The sequence below is a fragment of the Macaca thibetana genome, chromosome 2 (assembly GCF_024542745.1).
Source record: "Macaca thibetana thibetana isolate TM-01 chromosome 2, ASM2454274v1, whole genome shotgun sequence".
Taxonomy (NCBI): domain Eukaryota; kingdom Metazoa; phylum Chordata; class Mammalia; order Primates; family Cercopithecidae; genus Macaca; species Macaca thibetana.
In genome coordinates this window covers 158,403,658-158,420,913 of record NC_065579.1, presented here as the reverse complement: position 1 = coordinate 158,420,913, position 17,256 = coordinate 158,403,658, and the positions used below count along the sequence as shown (strand labels likewise).

Here is a 17,256-nt window from a genome sequence, read left to right as displayed (position 1 = left end):
CCTGTCTTGTGCCAGTTTTCAAAGGGAATTTTTCCAGTTTTTGCCCATTCGGTATGATATTGGCTGTGGGTCTGTCATAAATAGCTCTTATTATTTTGAGATACGTTTCATCAATACCGAATTTATTGAGAGATTTTAGCATGAAGGGCTGTTGAATTTTGTCAAAGGCCTTTTCTGCATCTATTGAGATAATCATGTGGCTTTTGTCTTTGGTTCTGTTTATGTGCTGGATTACGTTTATTGATTTGTGTATGTTGAACTAGCCTTGCATCCCACTTGATCATGGTGGATAAGCTTTTTGATGTGCTGCTGGATTCGGTTTGCCAGTATTTTACTGAGGATTTTTGCATCAATGTTCATCAGGGATATCGGTCTAAAATTCTCTTTTATTGTTGTATCTCTGCCAGGCTTTGGTATCAGGATGATGTTGGCCTCATAAAATGAGTTAGGGAGGATTCCCTCTTTTCCCATTGATTGGAATAGTTTCAGAAGGAGTGGTACCAACTCCTCCTTGTACCTCTGATAGAATTCGGCTGTGAATCCGTCTGGTCCTGGACTTTTTTTGGTTGGTAGGCTATTAATTATTGCCTCAATTTCAGAGCCTGCTATTGGTCTATTCAAGGATTCAACTTCTTCCTGGCTTAGTCTTGGGAGAGTGTAAGTGTCCAGGAAATTATCCATTTCTTCTAGGTTTTCAAGTTTATTTGCATAGAGGCATTTATAGTATTCTCTAATGGTAATTTGTATTTCTGTGGTGTCGGTGGTGATATCCCCTTTATCATTTTTTATTGCATCTATTTGATTCTCCTCTCTTTTCTTCTTTATTAGTCTTGCTAGTGGTCTATCCATTTTGTTGATTTTTTCAAAAAATCAGCTCCTGGATTCATTGATTTTTTGGATGGTTTTTTTGTGTCTCTATCTCCTTCAGTTCTGCTCTGATCTTAGTTATTTCTTGCCTTCTGCTAGCTTTTGAATGTGTTTGCTCTTACTTCTCTAGTTCTTTTAATTGTGATGTTAGGGTGTCAATTTTAGATCTTTCCTGCTTTCTCTTGTGGGCATTTAGTGCTATAAATTTCCCTCTACACACTGCTTTAAATGTGTCCCAGAGATTCTGGTATGTTGTATCTTTGTTCTCATTGGTTTCAAAGAACATCTTTATTTCTGCCTTCATTTCGTTATGTACCCAGTAGTTATTCAGGAGCAGGTTGTTCAGTCTCCATGTAGTTGAGTGGTTTTGATTGAGTTTCTTAGTCCTGAGTTCTAGTTTGATTGCACTGTGATCTGAGAGACAGTTTGTTATAATATCTGTTCTTTTACATTTGCTGAGGAGTGCTTTACTTCCAACTACATTGTCAATTTTGGAATAAGTGTGATGTGGTGCTGAGAAGAATGTATATTCTGTTGATTTGGGGTGGAGAGTTCTGTAGATGTCTATTAAGTCTGCTCGGTGCAGAGTTGAGTTCAATTCCTGGATATCCTTGTTAACTTTCTGTCTCGTTGATCTGTCTAATGTTGACAGTGGGGTGTTAAAGTCACCCATTATTATTGTATGGGAGTCTAAGCCTCTTTGTAAGTCTCTAAGGACTTGCTTTATGAATCTGGGTGCTCCTGTATTGGGTACATATATATTTACGATAGTTAGCTCTTCCTGATGAATTGATCCCTTTACCATTATTTAATGGCCTCCTTTGTCTCTTTTGGTTTAGAGTCTGTTTTATCAGAGACTAGGATTGCAACGCCTGCTTTTTTTGTTTTCCATTTGCTTGGTAGATCTTCCTCCATCCCTTTATTTTGAGCCTATGTGTGTCTCTGCATGTGAGATGGGTCTCCTGAATACAGCAAACTGATGAGTCTTGACTCTTTATCCAATTTGCCAGTCTGTGTCTTTTTATTGGACCATTTAGTTCATTTACATTTAAGGTTAATTTTGTTATGTGTGAACTTGATCCTGTCATTATGATATTAGCTGGTTATTTTGCTCACTATTTGATGCTGTTTCTTCCTAGCATTGATGGACTTTACATTTTGACATGTTTTTGCAATCACTGGTACCTGTTGTTCCTTTCCACGTTTAGTGCTTCCTCAGGATCTCTTGTAGGGCAGGCCTGGTGGTGACAAAATCTCTAAGCATTTGCTTATCTGTAAAGGATGTTATTTCTTGTTCACTTATGAAACTTAGTTTGGCTGGATATGAAATTCTGGGTTGAAAATTGTTTTCTTTAAGAATGTTGAATATTGGTCCCCACTCTCTTCTGGCTTGGAGAGTTTCTGCTGAGAGATCTGCTGTTAGTCTGATGGGCTTCCCTTTGTGTGTAACCCGACCTTTCTCTCTGGCTGCCCTTAACATTTTTTCCTTGGATTCAACTTTGGTGAATCTGACAATTATGTGTCTTAGAGTTGCTCTTCTCAAGGAGTATTGCTTTTTTTTTGAGATGGAGTCTCGCTCTGTCACCCAGGCTGGAGTGCAGTGGCACAATCTCTGCTCACTGCAAACCTCCGCTTCCTGGGTTCAAGTGATCTCCTGCCTTAGCCTCCCAAGTAGCTGGGACTACAGGCCCATGCCACCACACCCAGCTAATTTTTGTATTTTTATTAAAGATGGGGTTTCACCGTATTGGCCAGGCTGGTCTCGAACTCCTGACCTCAGGTGATCCGCCTGCCTCAGCCTCCCAAAGTATTGGCATTACAAGTGTGAGTCACCGCGTCCAGCCTATAGCGTCTTTTAATTTTATATATTTATATATGTTTAGCCAAATTTGTTTTCTATACTTTTCATTTACTTTTATGCTAAGACAGCCTTCCACACTTCATTGGAGAGACATATTTATGGATAATTCTAGCCTTTTTCTTCACTTTTTACTTTTAAATCTTTAAGAGATCTGGTGTTAATTTTCATACATGGCTGTTTAGTAAAAATACAACTTTTAAAAAAATTAATTCATTCAAAACATTTTGTTGAATAATCACACTTTCTCCATTATGTTAAATCTACATCATATTTGACATGACCATATGCTGTAGAGTTTTGAGCCTTTCATTTAGATCCACTGACTTTATGGTTTTTAAATATGTTTTGCAGATGTAGTTTTCTAGCTGTAGAAGTCTTTCTTCCCAATAAAATAACATATATATATAAATGCTTGGATTTTTTTTGAGACAGAGTCTTGCTCTGTCACCCAGGCTGGAGTGCAGTGGCGCAGTCTCAGCTCACTGCAACCTCTGCCTCCCAGGTTCACACCATTCTCCTGCCTCAGCCTCCCGAGTAGCTGGGACTACAGGAGCCCACCACCACACCTGGCTAATTTTTTGTATTTTTAGTAGAGACGGGGTTTCACTGTTTTAGCCAGGATGATCTGGATCTCATGACTTCGTGATCCGCCCGCTTCGGCCTCCCAAAGTGCTGGGATTACAGGCATGAACAACCGTGCCTGGCCAATAATTATTCTTTAAAGTTGGTTATTTATGCCTGCCCATTCTTCATAATTAATTTGATGAATTTGGTGTAATTTCAATTTTAAAATCCCCAAAGTAATTTTTAGGTACATAAAAAATTCAGTTTACCTTGGCGATCATTATATTTTCATTTTAAACATCTTTACATCTTTAATATTATTTTAGTTGCCATTCAAGAATTATTTCATTCTAATGTAAAACAACAGCAAAAAATACCCAAGCAAGCAAACAAACAAAAAAGTGTGTTCTTTCATCCTTTTAATTTTTGCATTTATGTTCTCTACATTGTTTAATTTATTCTTAAATGTTCTTATATTTTTGCAGCTTTTTGAATGACCATTTTTAATATATTTCATGTTTTTTATAACTATATATAGAAACTAATGATTTAATATATTTCTTCAGATAAATGCACAAATTATCAAACTACTGTTAGTATTGTTAATACAAATTTATTTATTAGTATTGTTAATATATTTGTATTGTTAAATATTGTTAAGATATTTGCTAATTTATGTGTTTTTCTAGTTTATCATATTAGCTGAAAATATTGACAAATTTATTTCCTCTTTTCCCATATTTAAACCATTGTATTTTATTACCTTGTTTCATTGCACTGACTATAGCCCCTATATAATAAACTATATAATGTTAAGTAATAATAATGATTGTTGGTATGCTTGCATTAGTTCTGACTTTAATTACCCATCTTTTTCATGTTAAGAAATAAATCCTCTATACTTAGCTCACTAAATTTCAGAGTATTTTAAACACATCAAGAATAGAAGTTGGCCGGGCGCGGTGGCTCAAGCCTGTAATCCCAGCACTTTGGGAGGCCAAGACGGGCGGATCACGAGGTCAGGAGATCGAGACCATCCTGGCTAACACGGTGAAACCCCGTCTCTACTAAAAAATACAGAAAACTAGCCGGGCGCGGTGGCAGGCACCTGTAGTCCCAACTACTCGGGAGGCTGAGGCAGGAGAATGGCGTGAACCCGGGAGGCGGAGCTTGCAGTGAGCTGAGATCCGGCCACTGCACTCCAGCCTGGGCGGTAGAGCGAGACTCCGTCTCAAAAAAAAAAAAAAAAAAAAAAAAGAATAGAAGTTAAACTATATTCTATGTATTTTGTTCCTCATGGGATTATCTCATGATTTTTGTCCCTTGACTTTTTAATGAAGTATATTTTATTCATACACTTCTTTATAATGGATTATGCTTGAAAAAACCTGCTTAATTATGCTGTATTTAATATTTAATATAAATTTTTACTTTATTCGCAAGCTTTTAATCCTAATACCTGCCTTAAGTATTATTGCCTTAAGTATTATTGTGTTTCACTTTCACTCTGAAATAATTTCAAGTTTATAGAAATGTTATAAGAATAATACAGATAGTTCCTATGTATCCTTCACCCACAGACTCAAGTTTTGTCAATTGCTGCATCATGCCTTGTCTAGCAAAAAGGTCACATAGTACACCCAGTTGTCATTGCTCTCTTATCTCCTTCAATCTTGGTCAGTTCTTCAGTCTCTCTTGACTTTTATAACCTAGACATTTATGAAGATTAGAGGCCAGTCTTTCTATAGAATGTTCTTTAATTTGGGTGTGTCCAATGTCTTCTTATTATTAGACTCAGGTTCTGGGAAATATTTCACAGAAGTGATGTGTGTTTAGCTCATTGCCTCTTATCTTTTGGCAAATGATGCCAATTTGTCCATTACTAGTAGTGTTAACTTCGATCACTTGATTAATATTGTGTCAGGTAGGTTGTACTACTTTTTTAATTAGTCTTTTCTTTCTTTGTATTTAACAAATATTTTGTGGGCAGCTACTTTAACATTATTCCTTATTTCATTTTCACTTGCAAGTTTTAGCATCCATTGATATTTCTTGCTTGAATTAATTATTTCTGTGATGGTTGCCAAATAATATTTTTCAAACTCCATCATTCCTTCTATTAGCATTCTATAATACAAAAGGGCTTTATATTCTCTTTATTTAATAAATAGTGTCTAATTTATATCAGAATTATAATATATTGCAGTTATTTCTTTCAATACCCCAATTGTCCTATATTTGGCTGGTGAAAGTCCCTCTCAAGCTGGCTTCCGTGTACTTTTGACATGACTCGTCATTTTTTGAGTACATTCTTACTCCCTGGCCCAAGAGATGCTCCAAGTTATATTGTTCCTTCCTTGCCCCAGTCCTGGTACCAGCTGTTTCTCCAATAACCCTTTCTTTAAGTGGATAGTGATATTTTAAAACCAAAATGAGGATGCTAAGTATTAGGTATATGAATTGCTACCGGGGTGTCAGTGCTCCAGGGCCTCTTAGTGGGCAGGGTTAGGAAATATATGTACACATCTCTCTCTCTCTCTCTTCTATTAAAACTTATGAATAATCACTAATAACTTCAATTTCAATCCAATAGCACAAGACTCATGTTAGCTTTCTCCCTGTCCACATTTATACTCTCTTCTCCAACAATAAGAAACTGGTTATCATTATCTTCAATATTTTTATTTACTTGCTCAATTCTCTTCAATGTAGCCAAGGTCCCAAGTTTCCCAGGTGGTTTTCCCTTCAGCTGCTCTCTTGGGTGGGCCTGGCCCTTCAGAGATGCTTCCTCATTCAGAATCCTTTCTTCTTCAAGCCTTGGTACAAGTTGGGCTGCTCTTCCACAACATTTCAGCCTGCCTACTAGCTTTTTAACTAATAAGAATGAAAGAAGCCAGCTAGGCATGGTGGCTCACGCCTGTAATCCCAGCACTTTGGGAGGCCAAGGCAGGCGGATCATGAGGTCAGGAGTTTGAGACCAGCCTGGCCAACATAGTGAAACCCTCATCTCTACTAAAAATACAAAAATTTGCCGGGTGTGGTGGTGCACGCCTGTAGTCCCAGCTACTCAAGAGGCTGAGGCAGGAGAATCACTTGAACCCTGGAGGCGGAGGCTGTGGTGAGCTGAGATCAGGCCACTGCACTGCAGCCTAGGCAACAGAGCGAGACTCCATCTCAAAAAAAAAAAAAAAAAAAAAAGAAAGAAAAAGAAAAAAAAATGAAAGAAGCCTTATTGTGTTTTGTACACTTAATTTGTTTTTCACTCAGGCAGACCTAGGACTGGAAACATTATAAAGACGACCCATGTCATACAGAAGAGTTTTGTCAAAAAAAAATTGCCTATTTGTAGCAAACTGAAAACAATAGAAATAGCTATATATTGAATATATACATATATATGTCATCTTTCTTGGCTGTTTAAATACATAAATTCAAAAAATTGCCTTTAATATTTTTAAGAGTACATTTTTAAGGTAATTTGTAGAAAACATAAATGTACAGATAACGATAATTTATAGCGGTTTATGGTACTATTTAAACATATTTGAAAGGGTAGATATCATTATTTTAATACTTAAGTTTAAATATCTGTGTAAAAGCCAGATCATGTGTGAATAGCCACATATGATATTGTGTAAATCCAAGTAAAAATAACTTGCCATAGACTGGATGTAGTTACAATATTTAGCAGAGGCAGATACGATAAGAAATAAATCTCAACCTCCACATCTTCCTAATAACTCTCAAAATTTTCCCCATAAGGTATTAAAATCTTCATAGATTCAATGATTCAATATTTGAATATAGGTAAATATTAGTTCATCTCTGTCTTCAAGTAACTTCTTTTTTCTTTCATGAAGTCTAGATTTTTATCCTGAGCCAACTCTCGTGCCACTATTGGTACTAAGATAACTTTTTCTCTTTTCCCTTATTTTTTCTCCTTTGAAGAAGAACAAAAGCAGTTTAGATTAGAAAGTATGTGGATGTATACAGGTTATATAATTTAATAACTAAAAGATGGACTACAGCTATATAAAAAGGGTTTGTAGACAGTAATTAATTATGCTTGGATGGGATTGGTTTAGACAAAACTTGAAATCCTTTCTACAGGGGAGCATATCAAGTTAAAACTGCATGAGGTAACATTGCTAACCATCTTAACTAAAAAGTTGCAGTTCTTTCCTTTCATTAGCTGTCTGGTTGCTGACGTGAATAGTTAAGGCTTTCAAGTCTGAGCCTGACCGATTATACAGTCAACCAAGAGCCTAGTGTCTCAAAAATTAAGCTGAAGAGTAGAAAAATTAGTAGACTTCAGCATATAAAATTCAAATGAGAAAATTCCAGTTAATCACTAAGATTCTCAATAGTCAACAAAATTAATACTAAGAACAAATCTAAGACTTCCAATTCTTATTTTATTAGAATGCCTTAAATTTTAAAAAGGAGCTATAGGCAAAACTTCTGAATAAAATTTTATAGGCAATGTACAGTTGTTGAAAGAATAATTAATGCAACATGATATTTATTACAAAATGGACGGAAGAAGTGTGGGAGTGAAGGAAGAAAGAAGAAAGTAACAGAAGGAAAGGAGAGCGATTCTGAGAGAAAAACGAGATACCGTCTTAGAGTTCTGGGTAACAGATTTTGGTCAGCATTCAGAGTGGTTAACAGAATTGTAAAACTTGCTTCTAAAAATTTAAATCCTAGAAACAATAAGCTCTAGAGTAATCATTAAAAGTGTAAATTGAGGGCCAGCGTGGTGGTTCATGCCTATAATCCCAGCACTTTGGGAGGCCAAGGCGGGTGGGTCACAAGGTCAAGAGATGGAGACCATCCTGGCCAACATGATGAAACCTCATCTCTACTAAAAGTTAGCCAGGTGTGGTGGTGCGCACCTGTAGTCTCAGCTACTTGGGAGGCAGAGGCAGGAGAATTGCTTGAACCCAGAAAGTGGAGGTTGCAGTGAGCCAACATGGTGCCACTGCACCCCAGACTGGCGACAGAGTGAGATTCTGTCTCAAAAAAAAAAAAAAAAAAGACGTTGGGTTTCCTATTATTTAAGTTTTCAATTATTAAATTTACAGGGCATCTAGAGACATTATAATTTTAAGTCATTATGTATTTATAGATATTCTAGGATTAATGAGATATAGGAAATGAAGCATTTTTAATGTGGAGATTTTAAAAAATACACACCAAGCATGTTGGTCTAATAAGGAGTCCTACTCTCATATTTTTTCACAATTATATTATTTTATATAAAGTAATTATGCAATAAATTTCCTGGCAACTAATGGATAAAGTCCGACAAGCCATGTGTGTGATTTGAATCACAGTGCTGAGAAAAATGTATGGGATTCTATTTAGCACTACAGTGAAATTTAAGTCTTTATTTAGAAAAAATATTTAAAACTTCAAAATGCTAAAAAAAATTATCTCCAATTTTAGTATTTGCAGATTAGGCCATTTTGAAAACAACATTAACCAAATTAGAATAGCATGAAAATGGGAGCAAAAGATTCAACATAAAAATGACCACTCTGTTATTTGTACCAACTTAACAATTAGGCAGTACGGAAATTGAAAATATGATAAAAGATGGGTTGTAAAGTATGGTGAATGGGATATTTAAAAATAAGATTCTCATTTTTAAAATATTGTCATGTCAGGATTTCCTTTGTATTCATACACACATGAAGGTTTTTAATGTAACATTTAAAACAAATACCCTAGTTTTTGGAGCCGGTATTCCCAGGGCTCAAGCACATGAGATTAATCTATGTTTTTGATGAGTCCACAGATATTTTATATTATTTACTATTATAAGGCTCTAGTACCTGCTCTGTAGAGTTTTATAAATAATTTGATTCAATGTCATACAAGAAAATAAGCAGGTAGGGAGCAGTACATCCCTCTCACTGATTGCTTAGATCCTTAGAGTAGTAGTTCTTGATTTTTTGTGTGTGTGCATCTGAATCACCTGCAAAGCATAATGATTTAGAAGTTTAAGTCCCAGTTTTAGAAATTCTAATTCCATTGTTCTGGATGTGGTTATCCAGAATCTGCATTTAAAACCAAAATGTTAACTTTGCTGCAGGCTATACAAGAACCACACCTAGAAATGCTAGTTTAAGAAGCTCTCTATGGTAGAATTCTGCAAATGTTCATTGCAGCACTGTTCACAATAGCAAAAACATGGAATCAAACTAAATGCCTATCAATGACAGACTGGATAAAGAACATGTGATATATGTACAACATGAAATATTATGCAGCCATAAAAAAGAACAAGACCATGTCTTTTGTGGGAACATAGGTGGGGCTGTAGGCTATCATCCTTAGTAAACTAATATAGGAACAGAAAACCAAATACTACATGTTCTCACTTATAAGTGAGAGCTAAATGGTAAGAACTTATGAACACATAGAAGGAAATAACAGACACAGGTTTATTTGAGGGTGGAGGGTGAGAGGAGAGAGAGGATAAGAAAAGATAACTATTGGGTACTGAGCTTAATACCTGGGTGATGTAACAGTATGTTCAATAAACCCCTCTGACATGTGTTTATCTATGTACCTTCAAACCTAAAATAAATTTTTAAAAAAGAAGCTCTCTAGAATCTGAAGGAAGTAAAGCTGGAGACTGGATGCTAAGGAAAAGGACAGCTGAAAAAATGGGCTAGAGGCACCCAAAACAAAAACTGAAAGAGCCTACTGCAAGGATAATAGGCAACGAGTGAAAGCATATGTTAGATTCTGGGCAACACCCCAGGACAGGAGTGAGCTTTATGGAGGTACTGAAGTACCAGCAACATCATGGTATTCGTCATCATCATCAACAGCATTGTTTTTTTTTGTTGTTCTTTGTTTTTTTGTTTTGTTTTGTTTTGTTTTGAGCCGGAGTCTCGCTCTGTCGCCCAGGCTGGAGTGCAGTGGCCGGATCTCAGCTCACAGCAAGCTCCGCCTCCCGGGTTCATGCCATTCTCCCGCCTCAGCCTCCCGAGTAACTGGGACTACAGGCGCCCACCACCTCGCCCGGCTAGTTTTTTGTATTTTTTAGTAGAGACGGGGTTTCACCATGTTAGCCAGGATGGTCTCGATCTCCTGACCTCGTGATCCACCCGTCTCGGCCTCCCAAAGTGCTGGGATTACAGGCTTGAGCCACCGCGCCCGGCCAACAGCATTGTTATCAACATCATCATCAACCTAGTGGGTGAGAAAACATGATCTCCAGACACTGGACTAGAGGTTTACATAGATCATCTAATTTAATCCTTACGATAAATTTAGGAGGACTTAAAATGTTAGTTTTATATATATTTTTCATATGACAAAGCTGAACCTCAAAGAAATTAAGTGGTTTACCCCCAAAGTGTATTTAAATAGCAAGAATGAAAGCAGATTTGAATCAAGCAATGCAACTCTGCAGAACCCACCTTCTAAACTGCTATTCTTTAGTGATATCTTGTAGCACCTTTGAGCTCAAGGTGGCTTCACCATTGTGTAATGAGAAGGAATACAGTATTTACATAACGATTAGTTGAACTGAATTTGCAGAAACCATGGAGGGTGATCATGGCAGGATGTAAAAAAACCAAAAGTATCTTAGAGTCTAAAGAAAGGTGCTGTGATGTTAGGGAAAAGGGAGAGGTCAGCCATTCCTACAAGTAATATCTTTGATGTGGTGACAACTGTATAGGGTTGAATAATGGAATAGAAATAAATGGGAACAGTGTGAATGGATGGAACCTCTGATAGCCACAAGGCTGAATGCCCCAAGGAGAAGTGATTCAGCCATCTGGTGCTTGAGATCAAATTATCTAATATGTATGTAATTGTCCAAAAAGTTCCCTTGGCGACTCAGGCTTAAGGAGGAGACCATGCTTTCTTTATCCCCCTTGTAAGTACAAGCTTTGTTGTTGATTTTTTCTGTCAAAACAATGTGGCTGAGAATAAAATACAATAATATCTTGAATCAGACAAACAGGTTTGAAACCCTGTCCTAAGCCAACAGAGAGCCTTTGGCAGGCTCCTTCCTGTCTCTGAACTTTAAACTTTTGCATATATATAAAATAAAGGGGTAAACATCTACCTAAAAGTAGTATTATTAGAATTAAATGAGATAGTAGATAAACAGTACTTGGCACTTCTCCATCCCTTAAGTTAAATTTAATTTCATTTGCACTGCCATGTCAGGAAGGTACATGCAGTAGTATCTAACATAATTTTAGTTTTAACCCTTGTGAGATGCTCATGTTTGTATCTTAAGAGTAAAAAGATAAATAAGAAAAAAAAAAAAAGAGGAACAATGGGCATTTGGTGCTAAGAGTTCAGACTTAAATATAAATTCTTAACTATGAATCCTTAAATTAGTCTTTAAAATCATGCCCCCCCTCCAAAAAAAAACCCAAAAACTCCATTCCAGTGGAAAGTGCTTTCGATTTCCAGATCTGCTTGGCACTCAACTATTCTCTGAACTGTCTTGTGACCTTAAGCAAGTATAACCTAAATTTAACTTCTGTTTGCTCATCTAGAAACCAAGGGATATAGTGCTCAGATTGTCAAATGTATTCAGTATAGGACAATACACAATTTTTAGTTATGGTCTCTAGTGGCTTTTTAGTGACATCAAAGGCCATAAAGCTACTAAAATTGTGTAGAAATATCATAATATAATCAAGCAGTTTTTTTCAAGCATAACCCATTATAAAGAAATATATGAATAAACAATCTTCCATCAAAAATCAAAGAAGAAAAATCACGAGATAATCTCAATAACTGGTCAGCAGGTAAATCTGTTCTAAGGGGTCCTAAGTAAACTAGTTCTCTCCCCTCCTTCTGCCATTGAATTTAGTAGAATTTTTTCTTTTGTTTTGATATGTGTGTGTGTGAATAAATGTGTGCTTGTATTTGTTTTGAGGGAGTTGGTAAATTAACCCATTGGCATATTTACGTATTTCTATTTTGTTTACAAATGTAAATAGGTTGCCTAAGATCCATACCCTGGTGTCTCTCTTGTAATGGAGCTTAAATACTCTCTACTAAGCTACAAGAAAAGCATCCTATGGTTTGACTGTGATTGGAACTTTGCAAGCTAGTAGACATGCCTTTTACAAGCAATAAAATGAAGCTATCAGCCATTGCAAACGAACCAAAATAGAGGTCACATGACTAAAGCACCGCTGCACCAGGCAGTCTCTGATGTATTTTATTCCAGTTTCAATCTATTAATCAGAGGAGTTGGGACAGCAATAATTTAAACACTGCAATAATCAATTCCATAACACATTAATAGAAGCTACAGTCAAACTTTGCCACACCACTGACTGCATCAGAACCTTGACAGGAGCCCTAGGGCCATGCCTAATTTGCATTACATTTACATAAAATTATAAATCAAGAATACGTGAACACAGCCCTAATGTTTGTTAGTGCTTAGATCTTTCCTGATAGATACATTGAAACCGCTGGTGGCTGGACTTCACTTGCAATAAAATTGTGCAGCTGATCAGTTTTGTTCTCATTCTGCAATTACGGGAAAAGAAACCCAACACAGCAATAGTTTGGGGGTATGTGAATGCCATTTAAGGTTCTTATCCTGTAAAACTATGACTCAGATGTGCCCTTGGAACCCCCAATCTAGAAGCAAATTGTCCCCAATTACTTTGCAGATCCTGGTCACTGGATTTGATCACCAGTAACTTGTCATTAAGTAGAGATACAAACCACATAGAAACCCGAACAGCTGAAAACATAAGTCTGCTGGAAAATTTTATTTTTCCAGAAGAACTTTGCTATCACAAAAAAGATAATTAGTGATAATCTTCAGGGTGAGGACAGATAAACCCAAACTTTCTTAAACTCAACAGAGCATCTGGTACCTAATAGGGTGGAAAAGTGTACTTCATATGGCTCTAAGCATTCTGTGTGTTCTGGTATCCCTGATTTACATTGTTCCAACAGCTGTGGCTTTTGCTGTGGGTTTTCACACTCAGGGCTAGGTGAAAACATTCTCACTAATGTTACTGGCCTCAGTAACGGAGTACACTCTCTATATTGTTTTTGGTCCTCTCATTTTAAGTCTCTTTTTAGACAGAAAATCAACACTTAAGTCCAATAGTATCTTTGGGAATATTTCTTTTCAGAAAGGGTTCTGCAAATATTTTGTACATTATTTTTCTGCAACTCCCACCTCTTTCTTACCACCCTTCTATCCCACACTTTCCTTACCTTGTACGATCAAGTAAACTTGGGAGGTCTTGGGCTCATGCTGTGTCTGAACTGAGCAAGTGTAGGAACCCTCATCATAGACATCCACCTTCTGGATTCGGAGGCTGTATTCCAGAGAATGGCGTTTCTCCAGCTCAACCCGTGGGTCCAGAGACCACTTGTCATGTCCAGCAAAAATGATGCCAGAACGGTTCAACCAGGCCACCTTTGAGTTCTTGTCTTCTACAACGCACCTGACAGAGCAGAGTAACAATATTAGTGCCTTAACAACAACTGTTTCTGTGTTTCTTTTCTAGGTGATCGGACTCAACAAGTCCAAACAAGAAAAATAATTATATGCCGAATGAATTACTGCCATGCCATTCTTGGAGTCCTTAAATTTTCACTATTTCATTTAAGATGTAATTACCATCCAGTGGATGGATGTCATCATATTAGACTCAGTTCAGCAAAAAACAATCAGCGTATGAGTAATGAAGGCAAAGTTAAATTAGTACTGACTTCCCATTATCTTCTTGTTTAGGAAAAGGCCACTCACTCAGAACTCCGTCTTTTTAAGTAATTTTGAGAATTAAACAATTTATATCATAGCACTTTTACTCCATCTTGAACTGTGTTTACTTTTTTTTTTTTTTTTTTTTTTGAGACGGAGTCTCGCTCTGTCGCCCAGGCTGGAGTGCAGTGGCGCGATCTCGGCTCACTGCAAGCTCCGCCTCCCGGGTTCACTCCATTCTCCTGCCTCAGCCTCCAGAGTAGCTGGGACTACAGGCGCCCGCCACCACGCCCGCCTAGTTTTTTTGTATTTTTAGTAGAGACGGAGTTTCACCGTGTTAGCCAGGATGGTCTCGCTCTCCTGACCTCGTGATCTGCCCGTCTCGGCCTCCCAAAGTGCTGGGATTACAGGCGTGAGCCACCGCGCCCGGCCCTGTGTTTACTCTTTTGTAAGTACTTCCTATAGTATTGTGTAATGATAGATTAAAGTTATACTCCACCATTATAGGAATTAGACTAGACTTCTGAGTTTACTTCTAATCTTTACAAGTTTGGAATGCCCACTTCCAGGAGTAAAAATTGTGTGAGCAGATCCAAGCATAAGGGGATAGGTGTTATGACAAGGAAATCAAAGCAAACATCATCTGGCGTAAGTTTGGTTCCAGCTGCTGAAGGCAGAAGTTTGTTTGGTGGCAAGTTAGGTTGCTAATAGCATTTCTGGTCATACTGAATGCAGGCAATCTTTAACAAAGATGAAGAAGACAATTTTGTCGTTCATAGACCAATATATCAAAAAGGGTAAAGGAATAACGCTTATTTGAATTACTGCTTTAAAAAATGTAAAAGGGTCTCTTTCTGAAATTTGAAAGAAAGGGGCAAAGAACATGAATTAGTGAAGGAGGGATAAATACTTTTTGGGGAGTATGGTTTTCTCCTTCAGTTCCAGCAAGAGTCTTGCAATGGAAGAATCTAGCAGAAAACAAAAACAAAAACAAAACCTTCTGTCTGCATCCCTGTGGCAAGATTTATGTCTACCCCATAGGGAGATGTCCCAAACCCTGTTCACAGCTGCAAAGCCAGCTGCTCCACACTCGGGGGCAGGAGGGAATGAACAGAAAGAGCCACGAGCACCACAGCAGGACAATTAAGACACCCTGTTCCCCTGTATTTTCTAAACCAAATAAAATCCAGTTTTTCTCTCAGGTCAAAACAACTAAACATAGACAGAAAATTGATGCATAACCCCTAGGCTGTCCACATGGGAATATAAAGGCCAACTGTGTCTCTTATAAGAAAGAGAAAAGCTAAGTCTTTTTACATACTCCATCTATGGTGTAATACAAAGACCTCCTTATCCTATTAATTTTAAATGAATTGTATATGTTATTTAGAGGGAGAATTTTTTTTTTTTTTTGAGACAGGTCTTGTTGGGTCACCAAGACTAGAGAGCAGTGGCCTGGTCATAGCTCACTGCAGCCTCAAACTACTGGGCTCAAGCAATCCTCCTGACTCAGCCTCCTAGGTAGCTAGGATTATAGGTACATGCCAGCAGGACTAGCTAATAATAAAAAAAAAATTTAGAGATGGGGTATTGCTATGTTGTTCAGGCTAGTCTCAAGTGATCTACCCAACTTGGCCTCCCTAAGCACTGGGATTATGGTCATAAGTCACCATGCCTGACCCTAGAGTAAGAATTTGACTTAATAAGTTAGGTGCCAAGATACACAGGTCTTACTTTTCTTCTTTACCTATTTGTTTTCATAAACACAACTAGATTTAGGTATCATTTAATATCTCCATTTCCCAGTATGCGCTTCTCTGTCATGCATATATTATTGAGTATAATTTATGTGTTTAATAATTTAGAGGCCTTTTATTATGAGCACCAACTTAACTTCATGAATGCTTGCTGCCTCATTCCAGACTCAGTTTTACTTTTGCTGTTCTCCTCTCTTGAGGCATCATTTCTCTGTTCTTGGTGATGTTTGCAGCATCTCTGAATGTATAATCATTGATGAATTAATTAATAGGATGTTTGCTATCTTACTCTAGACCATTATGAAATTGTTGAATGTAGATTTACCATGTTTTTTCTATTCTACTAAGAAGGATAGAAATTTACCTATGTAAATGTGTTTTAAATCTTCTATCATTTTTCCTTGTGCATGTTTCTCATCTGCACAGCTTAACACAAGAATGGCCAGATTTGCTACATTATAGATGTATTCCGAATGCCTCTTAGCCCCAAATATGGCTCCAATCTGTTCACTTTGAAAGAAAAAGTACTATATAATATAGCCTACATAAATATGGCCTGTGAATCCAATAAAAATAGCAAATTTTTACCTTGCTCATTTGGATACCACCAATAACTAATCTGGGATAAAAAAGGCATTTGATAAATGTCTGTCCTGTGAACTAACTGGGTTACACATGCAGACACAGGACATTTGGTAACCTATATTCCACGTCCCCATCCCTAGTCCTATAGCATCCACAAATAAATTGGACAGATTTCTTTAACAACATAAGGTAAAATTTGGCCGGGCGCGGTGGCTCAAGCCTGTAATCCCAGCACTTTGGGAGGCCGAGACAGGTGGATCACGAGGTCAGGAGATCGAGACCATCCTGGCTAACATGGTGAAACCCCGTCTCTACTAAAAATACAAAAAAAATTAGCCGGGCGTGGTGGCGGGCGCCTGTAGTCCCAGCTACTCGGGAGGCTGAGGCAGGAGAATGGCGTGAACCCGGGAGGCGGAGCTTGCAGTGAGCTGAGATCCGGCCACTGCACTCCAGCCTGGGTGACAGAGCAAGACTCCGTCTCAAAAAAAAAAAAAAAAAAAAAAAAAAAAAAAAAAAAAAAAAAAAAGGTAAAATTTATAAGTCGGGTCTTTATAGCCCTTTGACATTTTAGCAATTTTCATTCATGGAAAAGTTAAAATCATACAGATTATTATTCTAAATTATTATTTGAGGGTGTTCAGCTCTATCTTACCTAGAGAAGTAATCGACTATTTCAGCAAAATTGCCAGATGCATAAAAGTGCATCTAATTAAACAATGTATTATGTGGAAATTTCTTATGACAATTTACATAGCACCTCATTTTTGCTTTGGGTTTTATCCATATTTATTTTTAAAATTCATCTTTTACTGACAAACGAGTGAATAGTATATTAGAATAAACATATACTTTTTACTAACTCAGATGGTTAGCCAAACTCCAAGCACCAGAACACAATA

General features: G+C 37.3%; 1 protein-coding gene across 3 annotated transcripts in view; it reads right to left on the bottom strand.

The window, feature by feature from the left end:
• LSAMP (limbic system associated membrane protein) overlaps window positions 1-17,256 on the bottom strand; it is a 647,096-nt gene that overhangs the window by 285,422 nt on the left and 344,418 nt on the right. For all 3 annotated transcript variants that reach the window (XM_050781918.1, XM_050781919.1, XM_050781917.1), the window contains exon 2: window positions 13,523-13,755. In XM_050781918.1, coding sequence (XP_050637875.1) covers window positions 13,523-13,755 — 233 coding nt within the window. The remainder of the gene's footprint in view (window positions 1-13,522; window positions 13,756-17,256) is intronic.